This window comes from Salvia miltiorrhiza, chromosome 8 (genome assembly GCF_028751815.1).
Source record: "Salvia miltiorrhiza cultivar Shanhuang (shh) chromosome 8, IMPLAD_Smil_shh, whole genome shotgun sequence".
Classification (NCBI taxonomy): Eukaryota; Viridiplantae; Streptophyta; class Magnoliopsida; order Lamiales; family Lamiaceae; genus Salvia; species Salvia miltiorrhiza.
The window spans coordinates 21472839-21493435 of record NC_080394.1 but is presented as its reverse complement, the minus strand read 5'-3'; the positions used below and the strand labels follow the sequence as shown (position 1 = coordinate 21493435).

Here is a 20597-nt window from a genome sequence, read left to right as displayed (position 1 = left end):
TTTGGGGGGGCCTTGTTAGATTTGAAGTGGGGACTTGGGAGCTAGCTGGAAAATGATTAACGTTATACGACATTAAATTTTAGCCGCCCGCTTCTTTACTCGCATAGTTAAATAAAATAATTTCCATTTTCAAGTGTTTGTGAAAAATAATTGGGTCCAAGAAATAATCGCGATAATATGTGAGCGAGCTTTGGATTTTGCGAGCTGTTTATTAAATGCGCATATGATTCAATTTGGTCCCTTTTGATATTTATATTTTGATATAGTAGTATGGCACTAATTAATTTGACGTATGAGATTGGAAAAAGAGTGTGAAAGGCAGAAGAGAAAGCAAAAGATAATGTCTTTCTCAAGCACGGATCCCTATGGAATGCTGGAACGATGCCCAGCATTGCTTGCTGGAACTCATTCTTTTTGTTTAGTTTAAAGGGCCTTGCTTTGCTCTGTTTAGAGAGAGAAAAAGCAAAAGAAAGAGACCATAGATTCAGCGATGATCAGCAGAGGATGATAGATTTTGGAGTAGATTTTGTTTCTATACTCAACTCAAGTCTGCAGCTATAAAACAAAACAAACGCAGCTGCTTCAGAATTGAGAAAGAGAGAGAAAGAAACATCATTAGTGTATTTGTTTCCAATGATTGAGTTGCTTTCTCGCAACAACTAAAGAAAGGAAGAAGAAGAAGAAGAAGAAGTTTTTACATTTATTTGGTAGAGGCATAGAAGATGGGTGACGAAAGTAACAACAACAACTGGTTGGGATTCTCCCTCTCATCTGCAAGTCCAAGTCCAAGTCCAAGCATGGATCACTCCCAGCCCTGCTCTAACGCCGTCTCCACTCCCGTCCCCGTTAACTTCTCCTCTGCTTTCAACTATCCCGGATTCTGCTACGACACCCCTACCTTCTACTCCCATTTAACTGTCATGCCACTCAAATCCGACGGCTCCTTGTGCTTGATGGAAGCCATCAACCGCTCACAACCACAAGGTATGTGCATATGTCTTACTTGCATTGCATGCCAATCTTCCTTACCAAAAAAAGAAAAAACTGCAGCTCCGAAACTGGAGGATTTCTTCGGCGGTGCAACAATGGCGCTGAGCCTGGACAGCATGTACTACCACAGCAACCCTCAAAGTAGCAACGTCCTGGATTTCTTAAACTCCGACAACCACCACCACCTTCAGCTCCAAGAATACCCCCATTACTCAGCTCAGGAGATGTACAAGGAGGCTGACGACGGCTCCATGGGATACGGCGAGTTGCAAACACTAAGCTTGTCGATGAGCCCCGGCTCGCAGTCCAGCTGCGTCACCGCCATTCCGGCCGTACCTGACTTGGAGAACAAGAAAAGGGGCCAAGACAAAGTCGATCAGAAGCAGATTGTTCATCGCAAATCCATTGACACCTTCGGCCAGAGGACCTCGCAGTACAGAGGTGTCACCAGGTTCCTCATTACCCCCTTTTTTTTTCTTTTTTTTTTAAATTTACTAGTAAAATCACGTGATGGTTTTTATTTATTTTTTAATGTTGAAAATCAGACATCGATGGACGGGGAGATATGAAGCACATTTATGGGACAATAGTTGTAAGAAAGAAGGGCAGAGCAGGAAGGGAAGGCAAGGTTAGTGTACTGTACTCCATCAAACTATGCTAATTTATTTTTCATGTGACTCACTTTACTTATGTTCTTGGGCATCAAATTAATCTCGGTTGCTGTGGCGTGACGCGGACCAACTCTCTTTTTGCAGTTTACCTTGGTAAAAAATCTCTTATTTGTAATGCTATTTGTAGAGAGGGAAGCATTTCTTGTTATAGAGGCTTATTTATGTCTTGCCAATTTAGGGGGATATGATATGGAAGAAAAAGCGGCCCGGGCTTATGATTTAGCCGCACTCAAGTACTGGGGACCTTCCACCCACATCAATTTTCCGGTCTCCTTTTCCTTTCCCTTTCCCTTTCTTTCTTCACTTACTCCCCATTCAATTTACTAACAAATTAATTACTTCAGTTGGAAAATTATCAACAAGAGCTTGAAGAAATGAAGAACATGAGCAGACAGGAATATGTTGCTCATCTCCGAAGGAAAAGCAGTGGTTTCTCCAGGGGAGCTTCAATCTACAGAGGAGTCACAAGGTCTGGATACGTCGCATGCTTTTCCTTTATTATTTTATTCACTAAAATTACAGTTTTCATTTAAAAAATGAAATTTGATTTGAAATCTGCATTGTTATTTAGCAGACATCATCAACACGGGCGGTGGCAAGCCCGAATCGGCCGCGTGGCCGGAAACAAGGATCTGTACCTGGGCACATTCAGTGAGTCGACTTGCTTCCTTTGCTCCCAGAATTAATGTTTGAGACACTTGTCTTATGATGATTGGTGACGAGCAGGTACGCAAGAAGAGGCCGCGGAGGCATACGACGTGGCAGCGATCAAATTCCGAGGCGTCAACGCCGTGACCAACTTCGACATCACGCGTTACGACGTGGAGAGGATCATGGAGAGCAACGGCCTTCTTCCCGGCGAAATGGCGCGCCGCCCCAAAGATGAAGCAGCTGCCTCCAAGGAGAGCAGCAGCAGCACCGAGTGGCTTTACTCTAATGATGCTGCTGCTGCTGGGCCCCACTTGTCCCTGCCCGCTTCCAAGCTCTTCCCCTGCCCCACGGCGCCTGAAGATGCAGCGTGGATCAGGCCTCAGCCGCAGGTGCCCCTCTTCTCTGCCTGGGCCGCAGATGCTTCCTCCTAATTCCCCATCCATGTCTTCTGCTTTTGCTTGTACAAAACAAAGTATTAGTGCTAGCTAGGCTGCATGCGTTGCTTTTTTCCATTGTTTTTCTTATTACCAAGCTCCAATCTTTTTCCACTAAATCGGTTTGGACAGCAGCTTTCAATGAAAAAAAATATTATGAATCATTTTTCACTGCGTTACAAATGCCTTTTACTTTCACTCCAACAATTATTGCTCAACTCTTGTTGACTTGGCCATAACTAGTTAAGAAAAAAAAAAGATTCAATCTCTCCAATTTGGTGAAGCTTTCCATGCAGAGTAATGATTTCATTTCCATCTCCCTTTCTACGAAAACTGGGTTTGGCATTTAAATCGATCTCTTAGAACGTAATCAAGTTTTCCTCCTTTTGCGCTGTCCAGTCTCATTCAGAGCCCCTACTGTGTGAGTTAAACATGGGAAATGTTCCCTCAGATCAAACATGATTATCATTAAGAAACTGGTAATTGAATCTTGGTTAAGTAGTAATTAATAGTGGTGTGGCCAATGGGAGAAGGGCATTAAGAGTGGCGTCGTGTCCAATTTGGATAGATATGCGACTGTAGAATGAGAATGATGCATGTTTGGAAGTCTAAGATTTTTGCAGGCATCTGCAAGATTTGCCGGCCAATACATAATACAATAGAGAGTGGGATATTCATTCATTGCCCTATCATTACATTTACAACTACCCCATGAAGAATTTCCCCAAAGGTTGGTATCATTGCACATTCTCACTTTCCTTTTTATCATTACCTCACTTACCCTCTTCCCATGCACCGTCGAATTTGATCACCTAAAATTTCATATGGGATCCTTTTTTTCCCATTTTTAGTGCTTCACTCTATGTTTTACTTTTAATTTGTTATAATTCTTTATATATTTTCAATTTTAATTTAATACATACTCCCTCCGTCCATGAAAGAACTTCCTAGAAGGGAGAGGCACGGGTTTTAAGAAAAAATATTATTGAGTGTATTGAGAGTGAATAAAAGGTAGTTGAGTCTATTGGGAGTGGTGAAAAAGTGTTATAATTAATATTGGGAGTTGTGAAAATTGAAAAGTAAGAGGATTATAAGTGGTGGGGCATAGTCCAAAAATAGGTAGGAAGTTCTTTTGTAGACGTCCCAAAAAGGAAAGATAGGAAATTCTTTCGTGGACGGAGGGAGTATTTTGCTATAATTTTAAAATAATTAATTAGAATCCGCTGATTCAATTAGAGTTTTTCATAGTTTTTATGTCTATTTTAGAAATTTTGAATTATTAATTGAATATTAGAGTTGATTAATTCAAAATTAAGGTATATAATTTTTGTAAGCTTTATTTTTTAATAATAAAGTATTAACTAGGTTTCATTATATTTTTTTATTTTTATAATAAATAATTATAAAATACTCTCTTCGTCTACCAAATGGATATTCATATTTATTTTTTGGTATGTTCACAAAATAAATATTCATTCTCGTTTTTGGTAAATGTACCACGTAATTCATTCACATTAAAAATGAAATTCTTATTTTACTCGTACATACTTAATCAATTTCTTAAAACTTATGTCATCCACAAATATGAACTTACTCATTTAGTAGATGAAGAGAATAATAAAATTAATAATGAGACATGCATAATAAACTGTAGAACAGATAATCTCATCCACTAAAATCAGTGTAAATCACGATGAAATTTCATGTAAATTTGTTCACCATGAAATTGGTGTGCAATAATTGTTTATTAGAATCTTATAAGAGTGTGAGGACGGAATTTATGATGAACTATGAGTAGAATGTGAATTTGCGTCACCCTATGTGCTAAAAAATTGTTTAACAAGGCGATACAAGGAAAAATGCGTTTTTTTTTTTTTTTTTTAATTAAGGAATAATGCATTTTAAACACATGAACACCTGAAGGAGGGAAATCTCGATACATTTTCTCATTATTTACAGCATTTCAATGCTGAGGCTCTAAGAGAGATTTTAAGGAGGTGATCCCACTTGAAAATGAGAATTAATTTTTCATTTTATTTTACTTTTAACTGTTCAATTTTCAAATCCAACATTTATTAAAATTAAACTTCAATATTATTTTAATTAAAATAAAATACAATATTTAAAATAACATATAATAATTTAAAAAATTGTTACAATAATTAAAATTGAGACTACATTAATCATCTACGCTACATGACTTCTTCGAGTATACTTTTGTGCAATGTCAATTGTCTTCCAAATATCTTCAAAGTGTCCGTATTGAAAATTTTAAAATCACGCGAGAGCATACTTTTGACAGATGTTGCTTCCCTTTTAACATCGGTGGCTTCCTTGTGAGAGGCGCTGAAGAGCTCGGTTTCTTTGGCGATGCGGTTCAGTGCCTCGTAGTATTGAGCGTTGTCTCCACCCGTTGAAGACTCCACCTTCTTTCCCTTTGCCTTTGTCATGCATGCCCGATTCTAGCATTGGGGCTTCGTTGTTATGTTTAGCTAGGAAAATGTAGTCGTGCTATGCCCATCCAACCCCTTGGACTTCTTCAATGAGTGCATATATTCACTGGTAGACGTGAAGCGTTGAGATTCGCACATAATCTGCCAAACTTTGAAATTAATAGTTGAATCTAGCTATGTGGTTGATGTTTTTAAAAAGGGGCTAAAAAACATATCATTTTTAAAAAATGATATTTTTTTATAAGTTTCCTCTAAATTCATTACTTTGATATAAATATTATTTTATTTATTATAATTATAAATATATAACGATGTAAAGTGAACCGCGTGTATATCGACCACTGTTTCTCGAAGATCTTGGGCGATTGATAGAGTAAACGATGTGGGCCTACTGCCTACACTAAATATTTCTCCAGACTCCAAAATTGTAGGTCACATTACAATAGATCAATGTTTCTCCTACTTATTTCATTTGTGGGCATAACATGTCCACTACTATTAATTTTTTAGAGTCCAACAAAAATTTGTGTTTAGTTTAAATTAATAATCGTTCATGAAGATTGAGTATCCAGTTAGGATCTATAATATTTGTAGCATTTAATTTTAATTCTATGTTAATTGAATATTACGATTGATTATGCCATAATTAGAGTGTAATTTTTGTAAGCTTTAGTTGTAGTTTATACCATGAAAATAATAAATTTGATAGTGAGACATGGATGGACAGTTGTACACAAAAAATTTGAGAGATAATATTCGAATTATAGCTGGTTTAAGAGTAAAATATTGAAAGGTTTATTAACTTTGTGTTAATTTGTAGTAATATTTAGTTTTATTGGTGTCATTAACGAATTTATATCTTTTTCAATTTGACTCTCAAATGAGGATTCTGAAACATTGCAGGTTGGCATAGCAAAAGAACTTGAGTGCTCTTTTTATAATGTCATGTTGAAACTTTAATTTTTTTTTTTTGCTAACAAAATTACAAATTAGCTATTTTAAAAAGGACAATTTTCATAAGTATCACGATTTTTACACCGTATTACTAACTACATGTTGCTTTATAAAATGGGTATTTCTAAGAATTACATTAATGGAAAGTGCAAAGATTTTTTTTTTTTAAAATCAAGACTTTATATTTTTACTCGCAACTCTACTTTATACAGTACTCCCTCCGTCCCACTCTAAATGTCTCAATTTCTATTTTGGTTAGTCACTCTAAATGTCTCATTTCTTTTTTTGGTAATACACTCTCTCTCTCTCTCTATACTTAATATTTAAACAATTTTCACCACCCCATTTTATCTACTTTATACACACTTTATTTATTTTATACATATATTTTAATCTCCGTATTCAAAAGAAATGAGACATTTGAAGCGGGACGGAGGGAGTATATATAGATATAGATAGACAGAAATAATAATGTGAAGTGGGCCTGATTGTCAAATCATAAATCCATCTTTACGATTTGGGCTGAAAGATAAGATATGGGTTTGGTGAATCTCTGGCCAACCCTAAGTGGAAATGTTTCCAGTGCCAAATTATTCAATTCTTATCCTCTCCCATATCATGATTTGACAACCACGGATTCTGCAATAATTGGCTTTGGATCAACTTCACAGTTTTCGTTTTTCTATTGCTTTTCTTTTTTGGATAATCAAATTTTGGTGAGGGAATATTAAATTTGGATCTATTAGAAGCGATTTTTAATGTTCGGTATATTTGGGCTGGTTTGCAACAAGTCAATAGGGTGACACGTGCAGGGATCAAGTTTTATTACACCTAATATCGATCCATTTGAAATTTGATAAGATCAACCTAGCTCAATTAGGGTCATTTGGCCATCGGGTCAAATCCGTTTAATATTTTTTTTTAATATAAATCATGTTTCTTACTTAAAAAATGAAAAATAAATAAATAAAATTAATTAACATCAATTTACAATCATAATTATAAATAAAACAAAAATTTTAAATTACACTATAATGAACATCAATTAATTCAATTCAAACAAAATGATAAATAAATAAATAAAAACTCTAAATAGTTGTTTAACAACAGTTCAAAGTATTTAAATAAAATTTAAGGCCTTAAAAATAAATAGTAGTAATAAATAGTAAATGGAGTAATAAATATCATCAACAATCAACAAATTCAATATCAACGACATTTGAATCTTCCTTGAACAATCGAATTTCTTCATCTTCTTATCCAAATCGTGGCCTTGGAAAGGGAACATAGCCCAACTGAAATCCGTCGTCTCAGTAATCATCCTAGATGACCTGAGGATGTTCATTGTGATCTTTAAAGCTAAAGTTTCTCTCCAAAGCGCTCAATCTGTAACTCAATGAAAAAGAGGTTGGTCATAAGGCTCGAGCTGAGAGAAACTATGGGACAATGTGATAATGGAAATTGCGTAAATTTACATCCATTGTCTCAGACATCTCTCTCGGGAGACAGCTAAGGACATCTCCCAGTGGAGAGGGATGCTGATGCAGCGTACCTGCGCAGTAATGCTTTGCGTGATCCATGTCAGCTACCCTTGGATGCATAGTAATGATTCCTTGTGTGGTGAACTATGTCCTTCAAAATCGATACATTTGTGTTCAGTGATGATCTAGGACAGTTAAGAATCTTAAGAATTTGGCTCTACATCCCATCATTAACTCCCTCTACTCAAGAAAGCTCAAATTCTTATGAGTGAGCTAATGACCACACTGGTCATCCATGTTTTCTATTCTTTTCTTATTAAATATGTTCTTACCTTGATTTATCATCTGTCACCAAACCAACAAGACAACTGCAAAAGAAAATTGATTGTGTTTTTATAATTTGTACTTAGGTTTAGTCTTGCTCTATCTGCCAAACCTTTCAGCAAGCTAACCTCACACATCACACAAACTACACTTGCACACACTGATTTCTAAACCTTATCAGTTTGACTCAATTCACTGATGTTGTACACACATCAAAGATTTTCATAAGAACGAGTTTTGCTGTCCACGAAGTTCTGCATTTGTTATTAATCAGGAACCATGTTTGTCCACCTAATGTGAGTAAGCGTACTTGAATTATCAGTAAGGTAGCTCTCAGCAAGCTGACATGTCTTTCTCTAGCTAACTCATTATCAGTTAAGTTGTTCAATACTCTGAGAAACACGAGCAAAAGTTGTTAATTCGATTTGATCCCCCATACACCAAAACATACTCACTTCGGGACCAACATTCATAATTTCTATGTGATTTTGCAAATAAAATAAGATTTATTTTTATAAATATTTTGTCTTGATTTAGTAAGTTTAATTTTGTAACATTGGTTCTAAAAAAATTGTAACACTGAATATAATGTTGCATTATTTTAATTGAATTTCAATTTTATTAAAAAAGTTGATGACAATGGTGCTATTAGTGAGTCATGTAACTTGAATAAACATGATAACAATTATTTTTGCATACATTTACATTTTAAATTATATGGTTTAGTGGAAAAAATAGATTGAACATGAGACCGATATCAATCACTTTCAAATAAAACATAGATGATTTCATTAAATTCAAATTATGTGCTACCATCAAATTACATAATTATCTTATCAATAAAATGAAACACCTTTTTTCTGCAAGAGAGCAAAGTGTAAATAAATTAGTTTAAAACGTCTAATTTCTTATTTTTTTTAATTTGAAATCTATTTTCTAAATAGTATATATCAAATTAAAATTCTTATCATGATATTTAATTAGAGAAATATATTGAATATTTTATCATGAATGAAACTACATACATTTTGAATGAAAGGATAAAGAAAATTAAAGAAACGCGAATATGGGGTGAAACTTTGGGAATTTGTATTAACTTAGGGATTTGAGTGTGCATAGGTAATGAGATGTAAGCGATGATCATTTATATTGAGACTTTACACTTATATATAGATTAAAACATTAATAATTATAGTCGGAATATGACTCCTTTTATGCTTATAATAGCTATAATTCTTCAAGTTTATACATATCTTCAAGATAACCCCTTATTTATCAGACACGTGACGGTCTTCAAGATAGCACAAACTTCCGAAAAATCAGGACTACTTGACTGCTAACAATGCTGTTATCGGCGGAATCCGATTGATTTGCTTCAATCTTTCGATTTTCAGGGGAATGCATATTCTTGTCTGTCTCAATTGTAACGTCTCAGATTATATTCTCTCTGATTTTTTGTTCGTAAATTAAATTTCATCAACGGATGCAGAGCGTGGCTGTGCCTCAAAAAATAAATATGTGAGTGAATGAAATCCAAAATTGAGTCGGACTCTTATCTTATATCCATTAAAATTACAAACTAAAATGTAGCTGGTCCTCTGGGGTCCCCTTATACACTTTGTAAAATTATTCTACAACAAATTTGTCTGAGTGTCGCATGCAAATCAATATATTTCTCACTTTCAGTAATCATAACCTTCGAGACCATCAGACCATTGTGGGTCGACTTGCTAACGTTTCAATTTTGACGTATACACACACATTTGGGATATCAATTTCCAGCTGTATATGCATGCTACCTACATAATTTATTTTATGTGCCCTGCGTATCGCCGTGTGGTTAGTTTTGGGCCTGGCAAACTTAAATCTTTTGAGTTGTAAAGTACTTTCATTTCATTATTAACCAAAGCATTAATGACGTAGTTGATTTTAAATTTATATATATATATATATATATATATATATATATATATATATATATATATATATAAAATACGTCTTCATTTCCAACTGATTTTTTTTGTTCCGTGATATGGTTCTTGAATTCTGTATAACATTCTAATCAGATTAAAGCACGTGGTTCTATAGCATACTATGTAGAGTTGTATTACATAGCATTAGGAAAAGAATCCATTGGAATTGAGATGATGTGGTTTGATAATAATGCAACCACATCTCCAATTCTTGAGCACAGCCCCTGAATTTTAGTTTATTACCTACCACAAATGTGATTTATGGTGGTTAGAAATTCAATATATAAATGATTGAGGTGAGCTCATAAATCACCATCCAAGCAAGTCTGATTAAAGAATTATGTCTACCAGCTAACAGGCAAAACAACTCTAGTTTCAGCACTTAAATATGGCGTCCCAAATGACAATGGTAAGAGTTAATGACACAACATATAAGAGAAGATAAATAAGACCACATGATGACCAAAACTCAATCCCAACCAAATCGTACTATTTTGGTTCGATTTTTAGCAAATTCGATTTCGGTTTGGATCAAGTGTAGCAAAGTATGATACATTAAATTGGTTTAATTTGACAATTCAAATTTCGGTCCAAAGCAAATCGATCGAAGTTCTAAATATATTAGGCCTATTTATATATTCACTTGTTAAAAAGAAATAATACTCATAAAGATAACAAACTAAAAATACTGGTAACTTCTTTTATGTAAATGTACAATTTTACACTTAGGTTGTGTTCTCTTTGATGGATAAATTTATCATGGCAAAAGGAGGGATCACAAAAATCCATGTCTTTATATGCCTCATTTCCCCCCCCCCTCCCCCCCTCATTTTCCCACTTTTTTATGTCTTTAAATGTGGTGTGATAATATTATCTCTCCTTGAAGTTAAAAGAATAAATGAAAAATTGTGAACTTCTCTTTTGTAGAAAATAAGGAAAAAGAAAATAGGCATATAATAAAGACATAAATTTTTGTTATCCCTTCTTTTCTCATAATAAATTTATCGATCAAAGGGAACACACGTTTAATCATTAAAACAAAAAAAGTTCATTTTTAAACCCCCCTCCCCCCTCTCCAAACCCACGCCGCTCCTTCCCACCTAAACTTTAACCGCCCCCATCCAACCCTTTCCCTTTTGCAAAGCCGCTGCCGTCGCCACTCAAAGTTTGTCCGCCTCTTTCTATCTCTCTCACCTTTTTGATTCTCCCCCTTCTTATTTCCGTGCGCGATCCCCACTTCCCCATTCTGCATCGCCATCACCATCGTTGTCGTTGCTCCATCTCCAGTGAGCGATTGCCTCCCACCTCCCTCTCGCCTATCTTTTTCTCCCTATCTACGAAATTCCTAAATAAAATCCTAATTTCCCCCTCTTTTCAAAACCTATTGTGCGCTGCCACGATGTCTTCTACACTGAGAATCGCGGCTGTAGCGTCGCCACCTCTGCAGATTGCGACCGTCGTTGTCTCTCAACCATCATCCGTCTCGAAATATGCTGTCATACATTCCCTTGAGAATCGCAGCCGCAACTCCTCATCCTCTGAAAATCGCCGTTGTCGGCATCGCACAGTTGACTTCGTAGATTCGAGTCAGTCTCTTCTTGTCATCACTTGCACCAAGCCATTCTCGTCTCGGATTCACCGCTACTGACGACAAATGCTTCCATCTAATCCCGCAAAAGCACCGTCTGTCTTGCCAGAATCCATCGAACTTCTCTCTGCCGTCACCACCACGTCGTCACCGTCATTATTAATGGCAATTTTCGTAACTTTTGCCATAGAAATCCTATTGAATTTATTCAGGTGACCACGGAAAACTGTTTCTGAGACAAAGATATCGTATTTAAGGGAATGGAGTCAAAGAGATCGTTTAAAGGCCTCAAAAGTAGATCTGGCGAGAATTTTATTTTTTACGAGAGGGCGGCGGCGCACAACGATTGTCAACCTTACGCCACATATTTTGAAATGAATGGTACGAATGAATTCTTTCGTACCATTCGTCCTAAGCGGTAGCACACAACAATTGGAAAGATTGGTACAAAGGAATATTTTCGTACCATTGGTCCCAAGAATTGGTGCGCAATCTCGTGGCATGAATGGTACGAATGGACCATTTCGTACCATTCATCTCAAAAATTGGTGCACAACGTTTGATACAAGTCAGACACACAACATGGTTGCATACCTGATACAAACAAGTATACCATACACTCAATACGAGTCAGGTGCGCAACATCCTAACACAGCTGATACGAATAATTCCTTTCGTACCATGTGTTCCATACATTTGGTATGAGTCAAGCAAGCAACGTAGTAGCACACCTGGTACGAATAATTCCTTTTCGTACTAAATGTACCATATATTTAAATTCAAAATAGAGTTGAAGGGAATATAGAACCAAAAGAGTTGGAAAAAAGAAAATAGAAGGAGGAAGAATTCAAAAAGAGAAAATAGAAAGAGAGAGATATCATGAGATCTAGAGAACCAAAAGACAAAGAAAGAGTTGGTTGTAAAAATTGACCAGATGAAAAATAAAGAATTGTGATGTAAAAATAAGCGTAATTTCGTCTTTTAACACAAATCTAGCTAAAATTTATTGAAATTAAATTGATGAACAACTATTAATTTTCACTATTTCAAAATGATATTTCTCACCATGAACTCTTATGCATAACCACCATTAAATAACCGAATTACGACACCACTAATAAAAATGTCCCGAAATTCAATTTTCGGATAATGAATGATTAGGTGGCTCATTAGACATTAATAATAAAATAAAATAACTTTAGGCGCGCGGCTTTGATGCTAGCTTTTATTTCCAATATATTTGTGTTAAGAAATCTACATTAGCATATGACAAACCACATAATCTTCATGTGATCAGAAATTGATTATAAGACATTTATCTTATTAGTTTAGTGATAGTTAGGATATTTCATTGTAAATGTAATTATGTATAGTTGGAGACAATATTTTTATAAAAATGGCAATAGCTTGGGTATTTGGTTGTAGTTATGTATATAGCTCTGACATTTTTATTATAGTTCGGATATTAGACTATAATATGTTTGCAAATTGTTCCGAATTCACGTTTTTTAGATTAGAACAGCTTAGGAAACAAATGCAAGTAAGTCTTTGAATTGAATTAAGCTAAAGAACATTGGCAGAGATATTAAATGTAGGCGCGGTGTAGCTCTCCATTTTAATTTCTTAATGTTTCCAAGTAACAAACATTATTTGATTGGAAGTAAGCAAGACCAAGGGACATATGTCGCAGTCAAACAAGAATGGATTGTCTAACATATTCCCACAACCTCCCTCTCTCTCTCTCTCTCTCTCTCTGGTGTGAGCTTAGATTCTATTCTTCCATCCTAACAACTTGATATTATGTTGTCTGTTGGACCAGGTATTATGTAGTGGATCTTCTTTGCTTTCCTTTCATATACTCACTCAAATCTTGGTTGCCCCAACTTATTAACAATATATAGCTCGTAAATTATATTAAAAAAGGCATAAATATGATTGGTATAATGTTATTTGAGTCACAACTTCACTTAATGTATCAATTAGGTGATCTTGACAGGACTAGTAGGATATTTGTTTGCATTTGTGATTACAGATTTCGGTTCCACAATCAAAAACAGATTTCTGCCGTTATTTTCAGACTTTTTGCTGCTTGTGGTTTTTGTTTTTTTATTTTTAGATGAGATGCGTTTAGGACCATTCTTAATGGTTGTATGATGAATGAGCAAGCTAAGTGGAGGGCAGAATGGACCATGCCACTTTCTGCTATTATTTGTCTTTTTTGTATAGCTAGCTATAGAATTATGCCTAGTTTTCTCACACAAATTTTCAACTCTACGTGTTTGTGTGTATTCTTTTCAAGAAATAAACAAATAAATTGTGTGTGCATTTACTTATATGTAATTCACATTGAAAGAAAAATCAGTGTACTCCCTTCGTTCCTAAAAATTATGGTTTTATTATTATATTAAGACGTTTCTTAAAAATTATGGTATTTTTTATTTGAAAATGATCTCACAAATTTTTCCTCTCACTATTATAATTTTTAGGGATGGAGGAAATAGAAGATATCTCAACAGTTGAATCTGTACTTGAGAATTAAGATGATAAATGTGAATTCACTACACTGAATTGAACCCCATAAGTATATTCTCGCAGGACAAAAATGGAAAGAAGAAGAAGATGATGATGATGATGATAATGATAATAAGTAAAATACAATTTTATTAAGGACGAAAAAAGAGAAAAAACCTAAAAGAACCCTTGAATGCACATAGAAGCAAATTCAGGGTCGAGCCTCATCAAAACCTTGGTATGGAAAATCCAATGGGAAAAACCATAACAAGGAAAAAGAGTACTCGTCTAAGAGAGGACCAAACGAGCCAAACAAAAAGAAAGAGAGTGCAAGGAGGAAGCACTTCAAGAGCTCCGGCCTAACCATCGCCCCCAAATACATCCGAACCCCACGCTTCTCAAGAAGACATCCAACCGGAGGAAAGGGAAGAGAGCGCTTAGCCGGCACCAACAACAACGTCCAAGGAAAACGATCTGAGCAACAACACTCATCACCAACTCGACAATGACAGTTCAGTTGGCGAACAAAAGAACTCGACGACGAAGGCAAAAAACAGCCAACGCGGAGAAACCAACGGAGCGCAGAAACCATGACTCTAGACCCAAGCTCGCCCGAAGCCTGAGAAAAAGCTATGGCGCGCTCCAAACCCAACCACCTAAAAACACCCAAAGTAAGATGGCAGCCGCACCCCACAAACAGCTCGCCAAAACCTACCTTGTCCCACCACAAACGTGCATCAGCTGCCTCTTTCTCCAACAAACCATTCGAACGAGAGCAGCAGCTATCCAAGCAACGGGCTCCTATCCTCTCCTTCATCTGCCCACCTAAAATAATAATAATAATAATAATAATATCACTTTATATCCCAATGTATTAGCGTTTTAACGAATATGTTCTATCGTTCGGATAAATGCAAAAAAGTACCCAACGTATGAAAATTTTCTTATTTTTTTCTCGTAAAAGTTTTCCTTCGACGGAACAGTGACATGGATAGATGGAACAGCTACATGGCTTTTATGGCCGAAAATTTAAAAAAATAAAATAAAATAATATTACACATCATTAACTTTAATTCAAATTCAAATGACTAGTTACAGAGAAAAAGAAAAAAAGAAACGGGACAGAGAAAGCTCATCGCGTCTAAAATTTCAAATTTACCCAAAACTTGCTTTTCGATTCTGAAATTCGCAGTTCGAATTCACAATTCCTCTAACTTTCGATTATGAAACACAAAGCTCTTAAAACTCCCGCGTCTGAAATCTCCCTCAAATTCGCGGTTCAAGTTTTCCCTAAATTTTCCCCAAATTTTGGAGTGAAGAAAGAACAAGTTCGATTCTGATATAGGTATGTGTGGCGTTTTGATTCCTACTAGTATTTTTTTTGCTTTATTGTGGCTTTATTGTGCGTTTCAATTTCTGCTACTTAGATTTAGGGCTGAATTTGTGGCTCCTCAATGCAGCTTGCACTTTGCTATTTTTTGATTTATTGTGGTTGACGAATCTGCGCTCCATTATCTGTTGAGAATTGGGCTTAATTTCGTTTTTTTAGGTTTAGGGTTGAGTTTCGATTCTTGGTCTTAAATCAATTAAAGATGCTTGCGACTGTTGAGTTTGATTTATTTGGTTTTTTTAGGTTTAGGTCTGAGTTCCTTCTACAGCAGCTAACATGTTTTAAATATTTTCAGCATGTCGAATCTCGTGGTATTGCTTAGGATGTGGCATGATGGAGCGTTCGAAGTTAGAGGAGCTTTGTGTTCTTCGATTGTTTCCTTATGTTTCTTATTTATGTAATTAGTCATTTGAATTAATGTTAATGATATGTAATTTTATTTCTTTTTCTTTAATTTTTATGGCCATAAAAGTCACATCACTGTTCCGTCTATCCACGTCACTGTTCCGTCGACGGAAAATTTTTACAGGACAAAAATAAGAAAATTTTCATACGTTGGATACTTTTTTGCACTTATTCAAATGATATGACATATTCGTTAAAATGCTAATATGTTGGGATATAATAATAATAATAATAATTGGTGAGACATGATCTAGTAGGTGTAGATTTAATCGGAGAATTAAGGTAAAACGGCGAACTATACCTAGTGTTACTGACGATCGAGAGAAGAAAGTAAAGTCGAGAGCACAAAACTGATTACTGCTGTATTAAGAGTAGAGATAGCGTAAAATACAAAGGAGCACGCATGCGGGTATTTATAGATTTACATATGGAGGGTAAAATAGTAAAATCAGCACCGGAGCATGCGTCTTGCGTGGTCGGGGGCATAATGGTAAAATCGCCTCTACGCAGGAGATTTCCCCGCGTTTCGGTGATTCCGCTGGCGAAAACCATTCCTCTGGCGAGAACGATTCCTCTGGCTGGTGTGATTCCTCTGGCGAAGGTGATTCCTCTGGCGAGGGTGATTCCTCTGGCGAATGTGATTCCTCTGGCGAAGGTGATTCCTCTGGCGAGTGTGATTCCTCTGGCGAGTGTGATTCCTCTGGCGAGGGTGATTCCTCTGGCGAGAGCCGTCTCGCTGCTCCCCATGATTCCCCTGGTACCGTCATTTCTCTGCTCTGCACATATTGCTCCTCATCAGCTACTCCCCCTAGTCTGGTTGAACCGGGTATTCTTCGTGTTCAACCAGCGAACTTATTGTTAAAGCCAGTGTTATGCTGTTTTCCTTGATCCCTGTAAATCATGAAGCTATAAAAGTTCTAATATTGTAAGAAAGCAAAGGTAAGTATTTTCCCCTTGACTTTGGAATTGTAATTCCAAGTTGAATTTCCTTCTTGTAGAATGGCGTGTTTATCCCTTTTAATCAAAGTGCTGAAATTTTTCTTTAGAATTTTTGCTACTCCCCCCTCTGGTCTGACTAGTTCGCTCTGGAACGGTGCCACTAGTCAGAGTATTCATCTGCGTGGCTGACGTCACCCGCATTAAATGCCTGCCCTTTCTAAAGTGCTTTTCCGTATCCCCAGGTTACCTTTTTCAGCCCTCGCGTCCTTTCGCCTCCCCGCAGAAATCCTTTACCGTTGATTGCTTTTTTAGGGCCACGTGTCGTTCATCCCGTATGTTGGTAGTTGCCCGCGTACCCTTTACTTAGTCGATTCGAATTTTTATTTTCCACTATTCATCTCCTTCAGTTTTTCCAAATTCCTTCATCTGCGATTTCCGGCGATCCTCTCCTTGTTCCGACGTATTTCCTGCTACCCTTCTGTTCCAGTCTTTACCGTCGATCTTTCTTTGACTTAGGTAACTCGCGTATCCTCCTCTCCCGATATTTGTGTTTAGTATAAAGTGGTGTTGAGATTTGTTGGTGCTCTGATTGAGCGTGAAAAACCCTAGGATTTTTTAGATTTTTTTTTTCGATAATGGCTTCCTCCTCCGCCCCTGTTGCCCAGCCCGACTTTTTCCCCTCCCCTTCTCTCTCTCCTGTACCCTCCCCGGTTGATTCTCCCCCTCCTTCGAACCCTAGTTCTCCCCGGACTTCTCCATCGGCTTCTGGATCTTCTCTCCCCACTTCCGAAACCCCTAAAACCTCCAAGAGCAAGAAGAAAGCCCCTAGGACGCCCAAATCCATGCCTGAATCCCGATTAAGCATGGAGAGCCTTCACAAGATGTTTGACCTCTGTAGGCAATCTCCGGGTTTAAAATTCGTACCCCAATCCAAGTCTTTGATGCCCGCCTTTGACAAACTGAACATGAATATGGTGGTTATCTGGCGAGCCCAGATAGATGTCGGTCTGAGGCTTCCCCCTCCTCCGCTTATAGTAAACGTGGCCAATCACTTCAAAATCCCCTTTTATCAAATAGCTCCCTCAGCCATTCGGAGGTTGTACTGTTTTCACATTCTTTGCACCGCTCATGGTGTTAAAGATACCTTTAAATTGTTTATCCAGACCCAATCCCTAAGATTGCAGGGGGCCCCTGTAAAGCTTTGCCGCGCGTAAGACATATCCCGCCCTTTTCCTGAATTCCTTGAGTTCTTATGATAAGGACTTTCTTCACTCCTATTGCTATGTGAAGACTACTTCCGGTACTTGGCACCAGTATGGCGCCCAAGAGCTGCGATGGCATACCTCCCGCACCACATACCAGCCGGTCTCCCAAGGAATCCCCTCCGATCACGACCTGGGAGTGTTGCGTAACCTTAATGCCCTCCACACCCAAGAGCCATTCCCCTGCAAAGATCTCACTGAAAATTTCTCGGCTTTGGCAGCCAATTGCCTGTTTCCCCTATACCCTCCTGGATCCATAGGTAAAATAGGCATTAGTAGCGTATGTGAAAATTATTTGTTACCTTGTTCTTGGTGATAAGATTGTGTTTGTTTGCAGGGATGTCGTGGAGGAACAAATGTAGGTCCGATCTTTCCGCCGACCTTCCCTCTGGCGCAGAGGGCCAAGGCTCTGGGCAGCCTGCGGACACCGGGGTGGACATCTCCGGGATGATTCCTGTGGAGCCCGAGGAGACTATTCCGGCGCAACACTTTCCCCCTGGCAAGGGGAAGAACATGGAGGTACTTCTTTCCTTTAGCCCGGATAGCCAAAGGGCAAAGGACTCTGGCGCAGGCCAAAGTGGAGGACAATCCATCATCCCAGTGGTGGTTGTGGAGGATGCTGAGGACGCCGAGGATGATGTGCCCCTTATCCGATCACTCCGCAACATTCCCACTCCCGGGTCCCGAGTGGTCCAGAATAAAAGGAAGTCTGCCGCGGAAGACCTTGCGGAGAAGCGTCGCAAGGCGCGCTTCGAAAAAGGCAGCAAGCTCGTAGACCCAGAAGTTGGGCTGGCAAGTGAAGCGGAGGCTGCCTCCGTGGGTGCTGAAAGGGGTAAGATAGTAGCCATGCCCGAGGAAGAATCGGAGGGCCCTGGCTTCAAACCAGTCTCGTCCCTAAAGGGGCGTGACTTCGTTAACACCCTTCTCTCCCGGATCCATCCCAAGGATAGGGAGTCCACGCAGAAGATGGCAAAAGCTGCGTTGGCGAATTCCATTAGCTGCCCGGTGCTTCAGGTACCCTGCATCCATTAACAAGTTTGCATTTTTATATTTCTGACCTTTTGATTTTCGTGCTTTAACTATTTCCCGTCAATTCCTTACAGCTGGAATCCCAGGTCGGGCGGTGGTCCATTGCATCGATGATTACGGTGCATTGGAGAAGGATTTGGAGGCGGAGAAGAAACGGACAGAGGAACGCGACGAGCAAGTTGCTGGTACTGTGCAGCAGTTCAGCAAGGCAGAGGCGGAATTGGCTGAGCTGCGGGCCATGCTTGCACAGTCAGAAGTGGAGAGGGCCTCCTTGGCCTCTGAACTGGCGAGGGTGACGAAGGAGAGTCATGAGAGCCTTGCCAGACTCAAGGCGAGGTATGATGATGACTACAAGGAGGCCAGGCGTGGCTGGAGGAAAACCTGTGTGGAGGCTCAGAACCGTGGTTCTGTCCTGGGGGCACGGGACCAGCGTCTGGAGTATTTCTTGTCTCCGCAAGGTCACCACTTCCTGGGGATGATGTTGGAGGGCACCTTGGCGGCCTTCAAGCAAACTCCAGACTACCTGGAGGGCTTCGGTTCCCTCTTCGCTTATGTGATAAAGCAGTCCGCCACAAAGGCGTTGGAGATGGCGGGGGTGGCCCCGGAGCAAATTGCTGCCCTGGACATGCTGGCTTTGATGGAGAACATCAAGGATGAAGACGTGAACCAGCTGATGGGGATCACTGAGGATTCCCCGAAGAAGCCGGAGTGGTGGTATTCAGTATTGGAGAAGGCCCTTCCCTATTTTGCCTTTGGGGTCGGGTCTGACTCATTGCCTGCTGCTCCGGTGTACACGCCTGCCTTCTGTGCCTCCCTGCTAGGTTTCGTGAACTGGCTGCGAGGTCCAGCTGCTAGCAGCACCCGGGGATTTTCTCAATACAGCCTGGAGCCTCCTCTGCCCTCTGGTTTCAAGGCCTCGGCCTTCGAGGATTCTGCTTCCTCCTCTGCTGCGGTAGATCAGCTTTTTGCCCTATACAGAAATGAAACATCATATGTGCAAGAAGCTGTGAAGCTGCTGGATGTGGAAGCCCGTCTCCCTAGAGTGAGGGGTACTGACATGTTGCCGGTGCTTGAGGTGAGCGGTCCCTCTGGTGGAGCTTCTATTGCCCCCCAGTCTTCTGCCATCCCTGCCCTTGTCCCGGATCCCTCTGCTGCTGCTGTTTCCAAGCTCTCTGATACTGCTCCAGACTCCTCGGTTCCTCCTCCTTGATGGCCCTAATCTCCCTGTTTGACTTGATGGATATTTTTGTAACTTTTTGATTTGTAAAAACTTAGTACCTATCTGTGGTTTTTGATGTGTAGTCTGCTTCTTTGGCATTTGTCAATGAAATTTCTTCACCGCTTGTTGCGCTTTTAGATCTCTGTGCTGGTTCTGCTTCCTTTCGTGCTTTATGCCCTTTTGTTGTTTATTGATGTTGAGCTTGCATTCCCGGATCTCCCATTATGATGTATGTTTTTGTAAAGTATGGTATGATTTTCTGTTTTTGTTGAAGTCTTTGTGATTCCTCTGCTGGACACATCTTTGGTTTGGCCCGCTGTGCT

At 38.7% G+C, this 20597-nt stretch overlaps 1 protein-coding gene and 1 long non-coding RNA gene across 4 annotated transcripts; both read left to right on the top strand.

Moving 5' to 3' along the window:
* Positions 1-327: 327 nt before the first annotated feature.
* LOC131001825 (AP2-like ethylene-responsive transcription factor ANT) lies at positions 328-2910 on the top strand. 3 transcript variants are annotated; one of them, XM_057928424.1, is made up of 8 exons: positions 328-984; positions 1039-1441; positions 1536-1618; positions 1746-1754; positions 1840-1928; positions 2006-2130; positions 2233-2312; positions 2388-2910. In XM_057928424.1, the coding sequence occupies exons 1-8, from the start codon at positions 723-725 to the stop codon at positions 2741-2743; spliced, it is 1407 nt and encodes a 468-aa protein (XP_057784407.1). In that variant the 5' UTR covers positions 328-722; the 3' UTR covers positions 2744-2910. The 3 variants fall into 3 exon arrangements, with proteins under 3 accessions (XP_057784407.1, XP_057784409.1, XP_057784408.1); XM_057928426.1 differs by having other exon boundaries at positions 333-984; positions 1051-1441; XM_057928425.1 differs by having other exon boundaries at positions 334-984; positions 2236-2312.
* Positions 2911-14929: 12019 nt separating this feature from the next.
* LOC131001824 (uncharacterized) lies at positions 14930-15874 on the top strand. Its single transcript, XR_009094039.1, has 2 exons — positions 14930-15375; positions 15716-15874. It is a non-coding gene; the product is annotated as an uncharacterized LOC131001824 (long non-coding RNA).
* The last annotated feature ends 4723 nt before the right edge of the window (positions 15875-20597 follow it).